Here is a 19964-nt window from a genome sequence, read left to right on the forward strand (position 1 = left end):
GCATAGGTATTCCCTGTACTAAGCACAATTCAGCAGGAACAGTCCCTAGGTTTGCTCATAGTCTGTAGATAGCCCAGGGGAATACCTAGCAGTTATATGGTATTCCTAAGTCCAATGCAGCAGGGATATTTTAGCTTTTAGTGGTCATTTAGCAAGATATAAAACATTTTTCAGCTAATATTTATGTTGACGTTTCTGTACCCTATAAATCAGATTACATATGAGTGAGTATTTCTATTCTGGCTGGCACTGCCCTGCAGTTGTTTCAGATGTGCTGGGGTAGAGATATTTTGATTATTGAGTCAGTGAATGTATCTGGCGCCTTTGCAAGTAGATTTGTTATACAAGAGAAGACGCACAGCGATGTTGGAATCCTGCGGCTCATAATTTCATTGCCTGCTGCCTGCACCCAGGGTGCTGCTGGGAGGCATTTTGGGTTCTTTATAAATATTTACAGGACATAAAAATGTGTTTGTGAGATTTCATTGGAATGTACACAGGATTCTGGTTTGGTACGAAGTGCAGGAGGATCCAGCTTGGCCTCTAAATCATATTAATTGGGCAAATGCCATGTCATTATTTAAAAAAAAAAAGATGTTGCAGAAGTCAATTTTCCTACAGGTTTTTCATTTGCTGTCTACATTGTTTCAGGGAGAACCAGCAGTGCAGAGGATATAAATAAACAAACAGTGACAGACAGACACAAAACTATAAACCCAGTGAGAATGAGGAATGAATGGATATTGGGAAGTTGTATCAGGAGTCAGAGGCAGCAGTGCAGAGAAAAGGACAGACACAATGACAGTTACACAGAACTATAAACCCAGTGAGAATGAGGAATGAATGGATATTGAGAAGTTGTATCAGGAGTCAGAGGCAGCAGTGCAGAGAAAAGGACAGACACAATGACAGTTACACAGAACTATAAACCCAGTGAGAATGAGGAATGAATGGATATTGGGAAGTTGTATCAGGAGTCAGAAGCAGCAGTGCAGAGAAGAGAAAGGGACAGACACAATGACAGTTACACAGAACTATAAACCCAGTGAGAATGAGGAATGAATGGATATTGGGAAGTTGTATCAGGAGTCAGAGGCAGCAGTGCAGAGAAAGGGACAGACACAATGACAGTTACACAGAACTATAAACCCAGTGAGAATGAGGAATGAATGGATATTGGGAAGTTGTATCAGGAGTCAGAGGCAGCAGTGCAGAGAAGAGAAAGGGACAGACACAATGACAGTTACACAGAACTATAAACCCAGTGAGAATGAGGAATGAATGGATATTGGGAAGTTGTATCAGGAGTCAGAAGCAGCAGTGCAGAGAAAGGGACAGACACAATGACAGTTACACAGAACTATAAACCCAGTGAGAATGAGGAATGAATGGATATTGGGAAGTTGTATCAGGAGTCAGAGGCAGCAGTGCAGAGAAGAGAAAGGGACAGACACAATGACAGTTACACAGAACTATAAACCCAGTGAGAATGAGGAATGAATGGATATTGGGAAGTTGTATCAGGAGTCAGAAGCAGCAGTGCAGAGAAAGGGACAGACACAATGACAGTTACACAGAACTATAAACCCAGTGAGAATGAGGAAGGAATGGATATTGGGAAGTTGTATCAGGAGTCAGAGGCAGCAGTGCAGAGAAAGGGACAGACACAATGACAGTTACACAGAACTATAAACCCAGTGAGAATGAGGAATTAATGGATATTGGGAAGTTGTATCAGGAGTCAGAAGCAGCAGTGCAGAGAAGAGAAAGGGACAGACACAATGACAGTTACACAGAAAATAAACCCAGTGAGAATGAGGAATGAATGGAAATTGGGAAGTTGTATCAGGAGTCAGAAGCAGCAGTGCAGAGAAAGGGACAGACACAATGACAGTTACACAGAACTATAAACCCAGTGAGAATGAGGAATTAATGGATATTGGGAAGTTGTATCAGGAGTCAGAGGCAGCAGTGCAGAGAAGAGAAAGGGACAGACACAATGACAGTTACACAGAACTATAAACCCAGTGAGAATGAGGAATTAATGGATATTGGGAAGTTGTATCAGGAGTCAGAGGCAGCAGTGCAGAGAAGAGAAAGGGACAGACACAATGACAGTTACACAGAACTATAAACCCAGTGAGAATGAGGAATGAATGGATATTGGGAAGTTGTATCAGGAGTCAGAAGCAGCAGTGCAGAGAAGAGAAAGGGACAGACACAATGACAGTTACACAGAACTATAAACCCAGTGAGAATGAGGAATGAATGGATATTGGGAAGTTGTATCAGGAGTCAGAAGCAGCAGTGCAGAGAAAGGGACAGACACAATGACAGTTACACAGAACTATAAACCCAGTGAGAATGAGGAATGAATGGATATTGGGAAGTTGTATCAGGAGTCAGAAGCAGCAGTGCAGAGAAGAGAAAGGGACAAACACAATGACAGTTACACAGAACTATAAACCCAGTGAGAATGAGGAATGAATGGATATGAGTATTTTGGGTGGAGTTCCCCTTTAGACTGGCAGTATGCAGGTTGATGTTGGTTTGCCTTGAACATGAGTTGATTATTTACCCGTATGCAGCCAAACTCCCATGGGTCGGCACATACTAATCTGTGAGTTTATTTTTAGCCGAGAATGTGAAATTGCCTGAAAAGAACTTTGCTGTTGTCCCAAAGATCACAATGTTGTTTAGAGGGAAACTCGCAGAAGAAAGTCTGTGACCTGCAGCAAGTGTGTGTGTTGAGTGATTGGCACTGGGAGAGAAGCTTTGGACGGCACCTCCTGGCATTGCCCTGAGCTGAGATGTGACGGCCGACTCCATGGCCTCTCTGTGCAGAAAAGCTTGTTTGTTGATTACTGAGGCTTTTTTACAAAGAGGATTATAAAGAAATATGAATATGAGCCTTTCTCAGCAGCACAATTTCCAGATATTTTTGTAGAGATTTACGAGGCGCAGCGGGTGCAGGACGAGTGGGTCATTTGGGGATATTGTAGTCGGAGCGGCGGCTGAGAAATGACGAGCGGCTTTGAGCTTGAGAAATGTTCTGTGAATGACCGACGCTTGGGATTTCCATGAAAATGCACATCTTTACATTTGTGGGGCGGTGTTTGTCCTGGGGGGGTGTCTCCTCCCATGTGGAACAATTGGGTATTTCCAAAAAGAATGGATATAAAGGGAATAATCAAACTGATTCCATTATGGCACCTGGGGAGAAGGAAGCCTTAAGGGGTAACATTCTGACTTAGACTGACTTTATTAAAAGCCTGAAAAACGATACTACAACAATGGTTAACTCCTGAACTTCCATCTATAGTATTAAACAAAAAATACACCACCTATTTCATATGGATTGGTTGGAAGCAATTGCCAGGAAAGAACAAAACACAACAAAATTCTTTAACACCTGGACAACATACAGAAGATCATTTCCACAAAATATTAAATACCTTACAGTTTGTACCAAACGACATGGAGTTCTGTGCGGAACCAATTTCTAACACCCGAACCCGCCGACCACCATCAAACAGGAAGTGATGGTGCTGCAAACAGGAAGTGATCTCACCAAAATTTGGTGGGGACAGAAACAAGTTTTGTGAAACTTTAAAAGGAGTAAAATATAGACAATATTACATAAGATAAGAAATTTAGATGAGACCCAGAGACCTGCAGTTATACCCGCACCTGAAAATCCTCCCCTCATTCCACAAGGTGACGCTTTTTTTGCGGGTTACCGGACCCGCTGCAGGACTCTACGACATGGTATGATGAAGAAACTTTCAAGAGAACGCCCACTTGTCATGGCGTCACCCCAATACCTTGATACCTGGCAACAGGAACAAGAGGCTGGATCAAATAAACAGATTGTTGGCTATACACCCACAAAATCTTTCATACGGCCCAAACTTAATATTGAGCTGAAAGTTTTAAATTGTTACTATATATTTTTGAACAGTTAATGAGAACTTATATGCTTCATTTATTTTCTATATTGAAATGCATAATGGAAACAAACTTTATTATGTGATAAAAATAAATAAAAACTAAAAACTTGTCATTTTAACTCTGCTCGTTACTTCGGGGCAAATTCACTAAAGTGCGAAGTGGCTAACACTAGCGCAAATTCGCCAGCGTGACGTCATTTCGTTACTTCGCCAATTTACTAAAGGGCACTGGCGTAAATTCGCTCACGAAGTGGACCTACTCTAGCGTTACTTCACACCCTTACACCAGGCGAAGTTGCTCTATGGCGAAGGGACGTAACTATGATAATTCACTAACTTGCGCATTTTACTGAACGTTACTTCTTGTGCCAGACTTGCGTTCGCCACCTCAGACCAGGCGATGTGCAATAGAGTAGATAGGGATTGCTTCAAAAATAGTTTAAATTTTTTCTAAGTCCCAAAAAACGCTGGCGTCTTTTTTCCTTTTTTAAGGGTGATAGGCTGAAAAAGATCATAAATTTTTTTTGGGGTTACTCTCCTTCCCCCCTACATTTCCTAAAATATGGCACATAAACTATACAATGGGCACATGTATAGTGCAAAATAACAACTCTAATTTATGAAGGTTTCCCAGGCTTGTGTAGTGTAATGTATTGTTGCTACATATACGTCCATTGTACTTTAACTTGGCGCCGTATGCAAATTAGGCATCGCTAGCGTAACTTCGCTTTGCTTGACGAATTAACGCTAGCGCAACTTCGCAACCGTTCGCCTCCCTGAGCGCAACTTCGGATTTTAGTGAATTAGCGGCGCACTGGCAAAATGCGGCGAAGCGTGGCAAAGCCGTCGCTAGCGCATTTTCGCTGCTTAGTGAATTTGCCCCTATGTCTTTTCTCTCCCCAGTTTGGCATTTAAATTGTGACTGACCTATAACAATCTGGTAGCAGTTTGAATAACATGGATAACCAAACCAAACTAAATCTGGCCAGACTCAAAGATCCGCTCATTTGGCGACATTGCCAAACAAGCGGATCTTTCCCCGATATGCCACTAACGGCAGGGCTATATCGGGGGTAATTTGAACGTTCGGCAGTATGGCCGAACGATCGAATTACGATACACCAAGGGCCTCCCGACGGGTCGGTCGGGTAAAAATCAAACCTTCCTGATCGATATCGTGGCCAGATATCAATTAGGAAGACCTGTCGGAAGCCCCCATACACGGGCAGATAAGATGTCAAATTGGTCCAAATGACTGATATCGGCAGCTTTATCTGCCCCTGTATGCCCACCTTAAAACATCTTCTGCCCCAGGGTTTCATACTTGTATTAATCTGCTACATTCCATTTACCACTTGTGTGTTTGCTCCTAGAGTGGTCCAGCAGGAATTGGAAAGAGCAAAGACCCGGAAAAGCCCAAGCGCTGTGAATGGCTGCACAGACCAACCCATAGACATTCTGGAGATGCTGAGCAAGGCCAAGAATGAATATGAACAGGTAGATTATTGGAGATGATGTAAATCTTTCTCTACCTCCTCATACTCCCACCACCGAACTCCCGTTTACATCTCGTCTTATGAATGGCTCTTTAGGCGAGATACTGAATTAATGTAGCAAACCCTCCTGCATTAGACTTCTGCCTGTATTTGCTCTCCAGCGCTCTCCCTCTTATTCTAAACACAATAAATAATACCTTAAAGGGGTTGTTCACCTTCACACACTTTTTTCACTTCAGTTGCTTTCAGCCAGTTCATCAGAAATAATGACTTTTCCAAATTACTTTCTATTTTCTATGTGCAACTGTTTTTCTAATATTGAAGTGTAAAGTGTCATTTTTCACCTTCTGAAGCAGCTCTGGGAGGGGGGGTCGCCGACCCTCTAAACTGATCTAAATTGAAACATTTGGTTGATACATTTCTTATCTTTGTCCCTACTGAGCAGAATCTCTGGGTTTCATTAAAGGCAGCTGTTAGAATTGATACAATAGTTGCCAATACTCCAGAGATGCTGCTGAGAAATGGATCAACTAATTGTTGTAAAATTTTAACCGTTTAGGGTCAGGGCACACAATCAGATTCGGGGAGATTAGTTGCCCGGCGACAAAGCTCCTCTTCTTAGGGGCGACTAATCTCCCCAAACTGCCTTCTCGCCAGCTAAAATGTAAATCATAAATCGCCCAGAATTGCCTCACGAGGAAAACTTCAGACGACTTTGGAAAACAAATCGCACCGAGTGCAATACAGCCGGTTATTTACATTTTACCCACATGGGAGGCAGTTCAGGGAGATTAGTTGCCTTGAAGAAGAGGCGACTAATCTCCCAGAATCTGACTGTGTGCCCTGACCCTTAGGGGCAGATGCATCAATAGTCGAATATCGAGGGTTAATTAACCCTCTATTCGACTGGGGAATGAAAATCCTTTGACTTCGAATATCGAAGTCAAAGGATTTTGCGCAAATACATTGATTGAAGGAATAATTGTTCGATCGAATGATTAAATTCTTAGAATCTAACGATTCGAAGGATTTTAATCCAACGATCGAAGGAATATCCTTCGACCAAAAAAACGTAGCCAAGCCTATGGGGACCTTCCCCATAGGCTAACATTGAGTTTGGTAGCTTTTAGGTGGTGAACTAGGGGGTCAAAGTTTTTCCTTAAAGAGATAGTACTTCGACTAGCGAATGGTCGAATAGTCGAACGATTTTTAGCTCGAATGGTTCAATTCGAAGTCGTCGTCGATGGTCGAAGTAGCCAAAAAAAAACTTCGAAATTTGAAGTTTTTTTTTCTTCTATTCCTTCACTCAAACTTAATGAATGGGCCCCCTAGAGTCTGCACCTGAATTACTTTAAACTTTCAACGTTAAACTTACATTTTGGAAAAACCGTAAAAAGCGGAAAGTGATTGGGAAAAAAAGTAATTATTTCTGGTGAACAATATGAAAACAATTGAACTGAAAAAAGTGTTTGGAAGGTGAACAACCCCTTTAAAAACCTACAGATCTTGCATCCCCTTTAAAACAAGAATAAAGAGAGGGTGAAATGCAACCAAGGTATTTGCACTAAAATAATTTGCAATAAAAGTTATGTGGTAAATGTCCCCTTTAATGTCTCCAGCTCATCCCGTAGGACGGTGATGCAGAAGGAATGAATGCTCAGGAGTCCTTGCAGGGCCAGTGAAAGTGCACACACACACACACACGTAATAAGGAAAAGCAAGGCCGGAAATAGGGAAAGGCTTATTTAGATACCACGTTCCAGATGGATCATGAAATAATCCTGTTGAGCTGCCCACACAAGGTTTGGCACCGTGTCACTGTGTTGTAGCCAATAAGTAACTGGGAGATTTATTAGCAACTGACTGACATAATCTACAGACTTCCAAATACTGTTTAATCCCTGGGGAGGGTTTAGCCTCACTGCCTGTCTACCTGTGGGGAATACATTCATTTATTATAGTGTCCTCATCCCCAAACTGCCCTGTACTATCTGATTTATATCATCAGCTGCATTATCTTATTACTGACAAATCCCTCCTTACGACTCTCTCTCTTCTCAAAATTGTCAGCTTGTTATGCAGTGCTCTCGGGCTTCTCTCTCTTTTCTTTCTGCTTTTTATTTTATTCTCTATTGCAAACGCTCTTGTAATGTTTTATTAGTGCAGTGGGGATCTGATAGAATCTGTGCAGCCACCGGGACAGAATGTTCTGTTATACAGATAGCTAGAATCTCAGCTGCCATAAAGCAGGACAGGACTGCTGCTTACAATGGGGATCTGATAGAATCTGTGCAGCCACTGGGACAGAATGTTCTGTTATACAGATAGCTAGAATCTCAGCTGCCATAAAGCAGGACAGGACTGCTGCTTACAATGGGGATCAGATAGAATCTGTGCAGCCACTGGGACAGAATGTTCTGTTATACAGATAGCTAGAATCTCAGCTGCCATAAAGCAGGACAGGACTGCTGCTTACAATGGGGATCTGATAGAATCTGTGCAGCCACTGGGACAGAATGTTCTGTTATACAGATAGCTAGAATCTCAGCTGCCATAAAGCAGGACAGGACTGCTGCTTACAATGGGGATCAGATAGGATCTGTGCAGCTACTGGGACAGAATGTTCTCTTATACAGATAGCTAGAATCTCAGCTGCCATAAAGCAGGACAGGATTGCTGCTTACAATGGGGATCAGATAGGATCTGTGCAGCCACTGGGACAGAATGTTCTGTTATACAGATAGCTAGAATCTCAGCTGCCATAAAGCAGGACTTACAATCTAGGTACTGTGGTATTTTGCTCACTGCGAGTTAGTGCCAGGGCTTAAGGTTCAGTAACAGAGTGAGGATTTATCAAGTTTGGCACCAGTAAATGTTTCACTTAACCTTTATGTTTCTGCTGTTCAGGGCCAGGGGCTGAATGACAGTGGAAATGGATCTTATTCCGACAAGTCAAACTATAAAAAGGCTGATAGTTTAGAGACATCTGAAAACTCTGCCTCTACACAAGAAAAGGTAAATATCTGCCCTGGTGCCATTCCTTCCTGCAGAGTATTCCCACCTGCAGAGCATTCCCACCAGCAACTGCCTTTCAGCCTTTCTAATGCCCCTTTATTACACAGTAAATCACCTGAGCTCAATTTAAAGGACAAGCTAAATATAAATTCCCCCACCCTTTCTCCTAATGGCAATATTTGAAATTTCAGCAGGATGGGGTGCTGATAGATTACTTTAAACACCCTGTACATGTATCATACTAATAGTGAAGATAAACTTAATTATTACAGAATACACTTTTTTCAATTTAAATGTTTGTATCTCTGGTGTTTGAGTCAGTAATTCAGGTGCAGACTCTAAACTATTGCAATTTTACAACATTGAGTTGATCCATTTCTCATCTCTGGAGTATCAGTAACTATTGTATCAAGTCTAACAGCTGCCTGTAATGAAACCCAGGGATTCTGCTCAGCAGGGACAAAGATAAGAAGAAATGTTTCAACTAAATGTATCAATTTAGAACAGTTTACAGGGTCGGCGACCCCCTCTCCCAGAGCTGCTTCAGAAGGTTAGAAACTACACTTAACACTTCAAAATTAGAAAAACCGTCACACATAGAAAATAGAAAGTCATTGCAAAAAGTCGTTATTTCTGGTGATTTATCTGAAGACAACTAATTGTTTGAAGGTGATCCACCCCTTTAATTGATTGTATTTAGAAAGTTTCTTATTTCAGTATGATGAAGCTTATCTTAAATTTTTATTTTCGCAATAGTTCCCCTTTAAGTTTGCCGAACCCCCGAATCCTTTTTCGGCTGAACCAAATTTAGGGATGGGAAGGGGGAAAACATTTTTTACTTCCTTGTTTTGTGACAGGCACGTGATTTCCCTCCCCGTCCCTAATTTGCATATTCAAATTAGGATTTGGTTCATCAGGCAGAAGGATTCGGCCGAATCTTGGATTCCGTGCATCCCTATAAGGAATACCTACACTGGTATAGTTATATGGAACAATGGAGTCTGGGCAAGTCTGAAACGTTGTGCTGAGCCAGCAGTATTTTCAAATAAAGAGGAAATGTAGTAGAATAGCTTGAAGTATAAAGTCCCTACGCAGGTGCATGTGATTGAATTCCTATCTCCTAATTCTATGGCCATGACCCCCAGCGGAGCAGCCTGAATGGGAGTTTCATATAAGTGTTGCTTTAATGCCTGAAGGATTGGCTGTGTTTCCTTACATTCCTGATCTGCCCATTGGGAACCATGGTTTTGGTTTTGCAGGCCAACAAAGGGTTAAACAGTGTTTTTAGTTGACATGTAGGGAATTAGCAGAAGCAGTTTAATTATAGGGCTGCAGAGATGGCTTCACATCCTGCGGCTGAACTCGTTATTTAATTGTCTGTGTTCTATCACTATGTATTGCCGTCATTAGATCAGTAGGTCCATCCTGAGCCACGTGTATGGGGCAGTAAAACTATAACACTCATGTCTGGTACCCAGCTCTAGGTTGTACTACGTTCTCATGGCACAATGTTGTATGTTTGGATCCCAACTACATTGCTCTTCTTCACAATGCTGTAATGTAACACTGCCCCCTAGTGATACTTCTAATAACCTGTGATTTCAGGCTGGGCACAAACATCTGACAGTTGAAGAATTGTTTGGAACCTCGTTACCAAAAGAGCAGCCGGCCAGTTGCTTCCCCAGCTTGGAGACGAGAGACAGAAGGCATCAGTTTTATGCACCGGCCCCCCACGAGCAGCCAAAGCCAGTGGTAGTGAAGGCAGGTTGTGCTACTTTCAATGCAGTTGCCAGTGACTTTAGCCACCCTGCTTGTATGGCACCCGCAGTGTTTGCCCACGGCACAGTCCCACCCCAGGCATCACAGACAGTGGCAAACTTAATGTGTTTAAGTCCCAGTCTCGGTATCACATCTGCCCCAGAAGCCCTAAGTTCCTCTCTCCCACTCTGTTCCTGTAACCCCCCCAGTCTGATAAATGCCCTTCCGTCTGCCCCTGGGCAAGTCTCACCCCTCGACCGGCATCTCCTTCTCCCAACTGTCAGCTCCAGTAGTGTTGGAAACTCTTCCCATTCTGGTGCTGATCTTCTCCACAAGCTCAAGCTGATTCCACACACAGACCAGCTCCAAACACAGCCCTTGGGCAAGGCCTCCATAGCACCCAAGTTCTCTTCTGTACTGGGCCAGCTTGCTACCCCCGAGAGCTTTAAAGGAGGTATAATGAAGCCTGTTCCAAGCACCAGCCTAGTTATAGCACCTCAACAGGTAAGCCATGGAATTACAACTCTTCATTTTATTGTCTCTTTCTTTACTGTCCCCCCTTATATATTTCTATGTAGTGAGCATATCCCCCTTATATATTTATATATATATATATATATATATATATAGTGGTCATATCCCCCTTATATATTTATAGTGATCATATCCCTCTTATATATTTATATATAGTGATCATACCCCCCACATATATAATATATATATATATATATATATATATATATATATATATATATATATATATATATATATATATAGTTAGTGATCATATCCCCCTTATATATTTATATATAGTGATCATATCCCCCTTATATATAGTGATCATATCCCCTTTATATATAGTGATCATATCCCTTTATATATAGTGATCATGCCCCCCTTATATATATATATATATATATATATATATATATATATATATATATATTTAGTGATCATATCCCCCTTATATATTTATATATAGTGATCATATCCCCCTTATATATTTATATATAGTGATCATATCCCCTTATATAGTTATATATAGTGATCATATCCCCTTATATAGTTATATATAGTGATCATATCCCCTTATATAGTTATATATAGTGATCATATCCCCTTATATAGTTATATATAGTGATCATATCCCCCTTATATAGTTATATATAGTGATCATATCCCCCTTATATAGTTATATATAGTGATCATATCCCCCTTATATAGTTATATATAGTGATCATATCCCCCTTATATAGTTATATATAGTGATCATATCCCCTTATATATTTATATATAGTGATCATATCCCCCGTATATATAGTGATCATAGTTAAATAGTTACAGTTAAATTGGGTTGAAAAAAGACAAAGTCCATCAAGTTCAACCCCATTTAAAAGAAAACCCAGCCCCATACACACACCCCTCCCTACTGTCACATAAATGATATATCCCCATATCTATACTAACTATAGAGTTTAGTATCACAATAGCCTTTGTATTATGTCTGTCCAAGAAATCATCCAAGTCCCTCTTATAGTCATTAACTGAATCATCACCCGGCAGTGCATTCCCCAACCTCACTGTCCTCACTGTGATGAACCCCCTACTCTGTTCCTTTAAATGAAACTTCTTTTCCTCTAGTCTGAAGGGGAGGCCTCTGGTACGTGATTCTCTTTATGGGTAAAAAGGTCCCCTGCTATTTGTCTATAATGTCCTCTAATGTACTTGTAAAGTCTAATCATGTCCCCTCGCAAGCGCCTTTTTTCCAGAGAAAACAACCCCAACCTTGTCAGTCTCCCCTCATAATTTAACTCTTCCCTCCCTCTAACCAGTTTAGTTGCACTTAGTCTCTGCACTCTCTCCAGCTCATTTATATCCCTCTTAAGGACTGGAGTCCAAAACTGCCCCCATACTCCAGATGAGGCCTCACCAGGGACCTATAAAGAGACACAATTATGTTTCATCCCTTGAGTTAATGCCCTTTTTTATACAAGAACTTTATTTGCTTTAGTAGCCACAGAATGACACTGCCCAGAATTAGACAACTTGTTATCTACAAAGACCCCAAGATCCTTCTCATTTAAGGAAACTCCCAACACATCGCCATTTAGTGTATAACTTGCATTTATATTATTTTTGCCAAAGTGCATAACCTGCATTTATCAACATTGAACCTCATTTTCCAGTTTGCTGTAAAGTAAAATTACATCCACTGCCATCCCAGAATCAAGGTCTCTACTTACATTCTCATAAAAAGAAATTAAGTTAGTCTGGCAAGATCTATTAGGCATAAAACCATGCTGGCACACACTCATAGTATTATGATTTGCTATGAAGTCCAGTATCTTATCCTTTATTAACCCTTCAAAAAGCTTTCCTATCACTGACGTCAGACTAACTGGCCTATAGTTTTGAGGCTGAGAACGGGATCCTTTTTTGAATAGAGGCACCACATTAGCAATTCGCCAGTCTCTCGGCACTATGCCAGACCTCAATGAATCCTGAAAAATTAAAAGAGATTTGGCAATCACAGAGCTAAGCTCGCTAAGTACCATGGGATGAATACCATCTGGCCCCGGACCTTTGTTAATCTTACCATGTTCTAGTCTCTTTTGAATTTTTGAACCATGCATCATTAGTTGTATTACTAGAATTGGGACTGTTAAGAAGGAAACCTTCACTTACTGGTTCCTCATTTGTGTAGACAGATGAAAAATGTGAGTTCAGAATCTGCGCTTTTATTTTGTTTTCATCAACCAGCTGACCCCCCTTCCTGCTTCATTTTTTTAATATTCACATATTTAAAAAATAATTCTATATCAATTTTAGCTTGCCTTATAGCTTCTTTGCATGATTTATTGGCCTCTTTGTACCTTATAAATGATTCGGCTGTCCCAGCTAACTTGAAAGCCTTAAAAGCAGGTCTTTTCTTACCCACCTCAACACCAACACTTCTATTGAACCAAAAAGGTTTTGCTTTGCAACGACGTTCCTTGCTTACAAGGGGAATATACTGACAAGTAGATTTATTAAGCAGCATTTTAAAGACTTCCCATTTTTTTCTGTGTTTAACCCTGTGAAAAGCATTTCCCACTTAATATGTTGCAGAGATGCCCTTATACTGTCACAGTTTGCACGGCTGAAATTTCGTGTTTTAGTTTGTCCCTTATAGAATTGCTTCTGCAACAGAATCTCAAAGGAGACCATGTTATGATCACTATTCCCTAAATGCCCCTCACCCACACAAATGTTAGAGATGAGTTCAGTATTGTTAGTTATTACAAGGTCCAAAAGAGAGTTATTCCAAGTAGGTTCTTGAACGAGCTGAAATAAAAAGTTGTCATTCAGCATATTTACAAACCTACTCGCTTTTTCTGTCTTAACAACCCCATTACCCCAGTCAATGTCTGGATAATTGAAGTCACCCATAGCAACAACTTGACCCAGCTGTGAAGCCGCTTGTATGTGCAAGAGTAGCTGGGCTTCATACTCGACACTTATACCAGGTGCTTTATAACATACACCAATGAGAATTCTCTTTGTTACCTTTTGCCCAGTCAAAATCTCTACCCAGAGGGATTCTACACCCTCACCAGTGGCAGCTATTGTTATTTCTGTAGCGCATGGCTTTAATTCAGGCTTTACATACAAACACACTCCTCCACCCGCTATTTAATCCCTCTGTCCCTCCTAAAAAGGGTGTAACCACATAATTCATCCCACCAGGTCTCAGTGATACCAATTATATCATAATGTTTAGAGCAATTAATTCCAGGTCTCCCATTTTACCTGACAAACTCCGTGCATTTGCAGCATACAGCGGAGGTTACTACTTTTACTTTTGAAATGTGCATTACTTAGTGGAGAATTATACGTTAAGTTAGTATTATTCTGTTTTCCTTGTAACAGAGGGACCTCCTTAGCTGGTAAACTATATGCCCCCCTCACTCCTCCCCCATGACCCCTTACTAACCCCACTGCCCCGTCTACCCTAGCTCCCCCATAATTCTTTATCTCACCCCCCCCCCTTGCCTAGTTTAAACACTCCTCCAACCTCTTAGCCATTCTTTCCCCTAGCACCGCGGACCCCCTTCCATTGAGGTGCAAACCGTCACGGCTATATAGGTTGTACCCCAAGGAAAAATCAGCCCAGTGCTCTAGGAACCCAAACCCTTCCTTCCTACACCCTTGAGCCAAGCATTTAGCTCCCTAAACTCCCGCTGTTTTCCTAAACTTGCCCGTGGCACAGGCAAAATTTCAGAAAAGATGACATTGGAAGACCTTTCCTTGATCTTAGAGCCTAGATCCCTGAAATCATTCTTTAAGGTCTTCCATCTCCCATTTATTTTGTCATTAGTACCGATATGCACTAAGACAGCTGGGTCGTGCCCAGCCCCACCCAATAATTTGTCTATCCGATCAACCACATGCCGAACCCTGGCACCAGGTAGACGGCAAACTGTTGGTTGTAGCGATCCGGACGACAAATTACCCTATCCACTTTCCTAATAATTGAGTCCCCTACAACCACAATGTGCTTAGGCCTGACTCTACTCTCCTCCCCACCACCAAACTGCTCTCCCGGCTGTTAGAGAGATCAGCCCCATCTAGAATTGCCAATCCGGAGTTCATACTCCCATCATCTTCACACAATCTGGCAAATTAGTTGTGATGTATAATCTCCGGATCAGCCTCCATTTTCCTTTTGCCCACCTTAGATTTTCTAACTGTCACCCAGCTAACTGCCTCAATATCCTGCTGCTGTTCTGTTCCCCCCAAACTATCTGACCCCGCTAGGTCCTGCTCAGTGAGCAAGAGACTCCTTTCAAGATTCTCGCCTCTCGATTCTACAGATTAGCAATAGTCCATTATGCTGGGAGATGTAATAATATGAATTTACCTTTTTAGCTTGAGAAATAACGAAAACCATAGATTTCTTTCATGTGACTCGGGCTGATAGAGCTGATTTTTGGCCAATAAATCAAGTTTTCTTCTTTCTCCCCACAGAATGTAGTTGACAAGAAAGAGTCTGATATTCTTCCCCAGCCCAAGTGCTTAACCAAGGTGGTGTCGGTAAGTGCGTCCGGCTGGTACCATGTTCTAGCAGTAGCAATATCCATATTCCATTGGAGTTTGGCAATGGCCTGTCCTTGAGATAATCCAATCGTAACGCAGTGTCTGTTGTGTGTAACTATCCCCCGATAATGATGTCTGCCCCCGACATGGAAGCATTGTGGGGCACATTTATTCCCTCACTATTTGTAGAGTTCATTAAAAAGTGTTGCATTCCATTTGTGGCTCCCTGTGGCTCAATTTGCCCCTCTGAGGGTCTTTTGCTTCCTCTGGATCAACTGACAGGCAGGTTATATTTAGACTTAAAAGGATGAAATTGATGGACGTGTGTCCTTTTTCAACCTGACTTATTATATTACTGTGTATTACAATACAATATTGCACACACTTACCATTTCCCATGAAGCACTGCTTCTCCAAGCCCACTGGGACACAAAAAGGATGGGGGCACATAGATTTCCACTTGGTGGACCAAACAGAGCCCTACGTGTATATTGACTAAATCCAAACATAACCACACCTGTAGCTGCTCATATTATTCTGCTTTTCCAAAGGCAACTCCATATGTAACTCCCATGAGCACAGTTGGCCCCTCAGTCCTCATGTCGCCCAGTGTCTTTCATCCGTCAGTCCGAGAAGAAACTGCCAGAATGTCTCCCATTGACTCAGCCTTATCTGATTCTTCAAAGTTTGTCCTCCAAAGATCCCAGCTCCAAGAAACTCTAATCCGTTTCATAAAGGTAACCTCTCACACTCATCCCAAGGTTCCTCACTGTACCCCCTACTGTAAATAATAAGGTTATTAGAAGTCACTGAGGGGTTGTGACCATATAAAGGCACAAGGCTGCAGGCTGAGTTATACAGGGAACTCTGAGTATCACTCATGTATTATAAGGGATAATGTACCCCCTACTGTAAATGATAAGGATATTAGAAGTCACTGAGGGGTTGTTCTGTGACCATATAAAGGCACAAGGCTGCAGGCTGAGTTATACAGGGAACTCTGAGTATCACTCATGTATTATAAGGAATAATGTACCCCCTACTGTAAATGATAAGGATATTAGAAGTCACTGAGGGGTTGTTCTGTGACCATATAAAGGCACAAGGCTGCAGGCTGAGTTATGCAGGGAACTCTGAGTATCACTCATGTATTATAAGGGATAATGTACCCCCTACTGTAAATGATAAGGATATTAGAAGTCACTGAGGGGTTGTTCTGTGACCATATAAAGGCACAAGGCTGCAGGCTGAGTTATACAGGGAACTCTGAGTATCACTCATGTATTATAAGGGATAATGTACCCCCTACTGTAAATGATAAGGATATTAGAAGTCACTGAGGGGTTGTTCTGTGACCATATAAAGGCACAAGGCTGCAGGCTGAGTTATACAGGGAACTCTGAGTATCACTCATGTATTATAAGGGATAATGTACCCCCTACTGTAAATGATAAGGATATTAGAAGTCACTGAGGGGTTGTTCTGTGACCATATAAAGGCACAAGGCTGCAGGCTGAGTTATACAGGGAACTCTGAGTACCCTACTTTGCAGTTTTGGGTAAAGGCGCATTTGGGGAGGCTGATGTAGCCGTTGGGCAGAGGTTCTATACAGGCTTTATTTCTCAGTTTCCGGTCAGACAAGAAGCAGCAACCTGAGTTGTGTATAATCATGTGATACCCCCATAATAATGGCTGCTTTGTAAATACACCAGTTGGTAACATAAAAGATTCCATGTTCTGGGCTTTTCCATGCCTGACTTCTCCTCTTGTGACCTCCATTGTCTTGATTTTCTCTCCTAGACTGATTCCGGCTTTCTGAATTCACTTCACGACGTCTATTTACAGCTTTACGCAAAGAGTGCGGATAACGGCAAGTTATAGTGATGAACCGAGAGTCCTCATGAACCATGAAGCCCTGCAAGACGCACAGACACTGACTGAAGTTGCCCTTAAATATTACGCCTCCAATCCCTCATCCAATCAGCTGCTGCAACTGCAGGGAATACAAACTGATTGGACCGCACTGCTTCCACCTGATCAAGGTTTTGTGACTTCATTTGGGGACTGGGATTTATTAATTGGACGCTTCATATAAAAATACTTCTGTTTGCTGATAAATGGGCAGAATCACCAGTTTGTTTTCTCTCTAGATCTTTACCTGGTTAGTGGCAGATGAGACCTGGTAATGGTGCGGCTCATGTCGGTAGGGAAAGACGAGCGATTGGGACACAATTGCAAAGGTGGTTTTTTAGAATTTTATTTATCGCAGTGAAAAAGCAAAATAGATTTAGGGTAAGGGCACACGGGCAGATTCGGGGGGTTTTGGTCACCCCGGTGTAAAATCTCTTTTTCGGGGAAACAATATCCCTGAACTGTTTTCCCCTACCTTCCTGATGGCTAGAATTAAAAATCACCAGTGAGATGGCACTTGCGGCTCTTCGTTTTCTGAAGTCGCCCGAAGTTTCCTGGTGAGGCAACTTCGAAAAACGAAGAGCCGCAAGTGCCATCCCGCTCCTGTTTCCTAAAACATTAGTAATTTGGGCCATGGGCCGAAACCCTTATGTGAAAAACATATTTATTGGGTAAAAACCTGATTTGGAAACTTTGTCCACTTGATTTTAATTCATTCAGATTTGGTTTTAAGCTTTGTCTTCGTCACCACTCAAAATGTGTTTTATTTTAACTTCTGGAAATGCAGAATTTTAAAACCCAAAACTGATCAGGACCCGTTTCCATAGGAAACTGGTTTTTTTTTTCTGGCAGTTTGGTCCATGTACAGCAGCTCAGTGATAGTAAATGGAAGGATTCTGGCATTTCTGGCTCAGTAGAGATCCCCCGAAAATCTGCATTTGTTCTTGGGCAGAGGCTTCCTCTCGCTCTGCTGTTTGTGTAACTAAGGGAAGGAGGGATAGCAACTAATTCTACTTATTATAGTCCTGACTTTGGGAGTCTGTCCATTTTTTTAAATATCTAATATGGAAGGAGGGGGGGGGGGAATGTACAAACTAGGAGCTTTCAGGCCAAAATATGGTACTTAAATACAAGCATACAAAAGCAGACCAACTGCAACATTCCTTTATTATTGTGTAGAAAAGGATTGCTACACAATGGCTGCCTCTGACCTGAAAGCAATAATCTTTTAAGCCAGTTTATTGAAGCCAAGGCTGTCGGTGTCCTCAGTTGAGAAGGTGAGTGTTGAAGTTGAGCTGCTCCGTCACAGGAATGTGTGTGTGAATATTCATTTATCAAGAAAAAGAGATGTGCAAATCTGCGATTATTTTGTGTACCCAAAACTTTGGGGCAGATTTATCAAAGCTCGAATGTTAGTTTTTTGGTTTTTTTTATTCGAATGACCTTGAAATTTCGAAAAGTATCTTGTTTATAGGGTTGCACCAAATCCAGGATTCTGCGTTTTTCAGCAGGATTGAGCCGAATCCTTCTGCCCGGCAGATCCAAATGACTTTTTGTCACAAAACAAGGAAGTAAAAAATGTAAATTAGGATTCGGTTCGGATTCGGGCAAATCCAAAATAGTGGATTCAGGGCATCCCTACTTGGGGATATGGAATATCTAAAACTCGAACGAATATTAACGACCCAAAAACTCAAATTGAATTTGACTAAACTCGAATCGAGAAAAAAACGGAAATGTCAGGAAGGCTAATAACGTCTTCAAATGGGTCACTGGACATTGACTTGTACAATTCGGCAACTGTTGTTCCCAGAGTCCAGCTATGAGAAATCTCAATATTCCCAACACTATTTTGTGAGTTTTCACCAAAAATCCAAATTTGAAAATTAGAATTTTCAATTCGAACCTTAATAAATCTGCCCCTTTGTATATCGGGATATTGGGGCTGAATGGAGAAGCCATACGATCCCACCTTTTAACAACGCCGTGTTTAATTTTACTCTATTTACACGTGACTGGGGTATTTATATGTATTATATGTATTATATATATATATATATATATATATATATATATATATATATATATATATATATATATATATACTGTATAGTGCCCCCAGTAGTATGGATGCGGGGGTTTCTATGTGACTGTAATCAGGGGTGTAACTATAGAGGAAGCAGACCCTGCGGCTGCAGGGGGCCCCATGAGGCCCTAATTCATATAAAATTTCAATAAATATTGGAGAAACAAGTCAACCACAAAACATTTTGGGGGCCTGAAAAATAATTTGCTGTGGGGCCCAGTAATATCTAGTTACGCCACTCACTGTAATATAATCATGTTTGCACATTTTGCTTTAAATGCCCCCAAACGTGTGTGTACACTGCAAATCTATATTTTTTTTAACAAAGTTCCTATTAATAAATATTTCAGCATCTACAGAATCCTGTTTGTCCTACAGACTTTCATTTGAGCCCATGTTACCAGACACCCCATTGCACCCCGACACTGGCAAACAAACATGTACCAGATGCACATTCACTCTGACCACCTTAAAGGGCTGCTTCAGCTTTAAGTTCACTTTTAGTTTGTTATACAATGGCTAATGCTAAGCAACTTTTCAACTGGCCTTCATATTTTCTAATACTTTTTGAATTTTTTGCCTTCTTCTTCTGACTCTTTCCAACTTTCAAAAGGGGGTCACTGACCCCATCTAAAAAACAAATGCTCTGTAACAAATGTATTGTTATTGCTA

General features: G+C 41.3%; 1 protein-coding gene across 2 annotated transcripts in view; it reads left to right on the forward strand.

Annotated features, from left to right (window-relative positions):
• Window positions 1-19653, forward strand: part of LOC108704027 (mRNA-decapping enzyme 1A) — a 40916-nt gene extending 21263 nt beyond the window's left edge. Inside the window, exons 5-10 of one of the 2 annotated variants that reach the window (XM_041590981.1) lie at window positions 5324-5447; window positions 8354-8461; window positions 10067-10723; window positions 15227-15292; window positions 15847-16032; window positions 17096-19653. In XM_041590981.1, the coding sequence (XP_041446915.1) occupies window positions 5324-5447; window positions 8354-8461; window positions 10067-10723; window positions 15227-15292; window positions 15847-16032; window positions 17096-17176 (1222 nt within the window). In that variant the 3' untranslated portion in view covers window positions 17177-19653. The remainder of the gene's footprint in view (window positions 1-5323; window positions 5448-8353; window positions 8462-10066; window positions 10724-15226; window positions 15293-15846; window positions 16033-17095) is intronic. The other variant, XM_018240391.2, reaches the window with a different exon arrangement.
• Window positions 19654-19964: the final 311 nt, after the last annotated feature.

The sequence above is a fragment of the Xenopus laevis genome, chromosome 4L (genome assembly GCF_017654675.1).
Source record: "Xenopus laevis strain J_2021 chromosome 4L, Xenopus_laevis_v10.1, whole genome shotgun sequence".
In the NCBI taxonomy this organism is placed as follows: Eukaryota; Metazoa; Chordata; class Amphibia; order Anura; family Pipidae; genus Xenopus; species Xenopus laevis.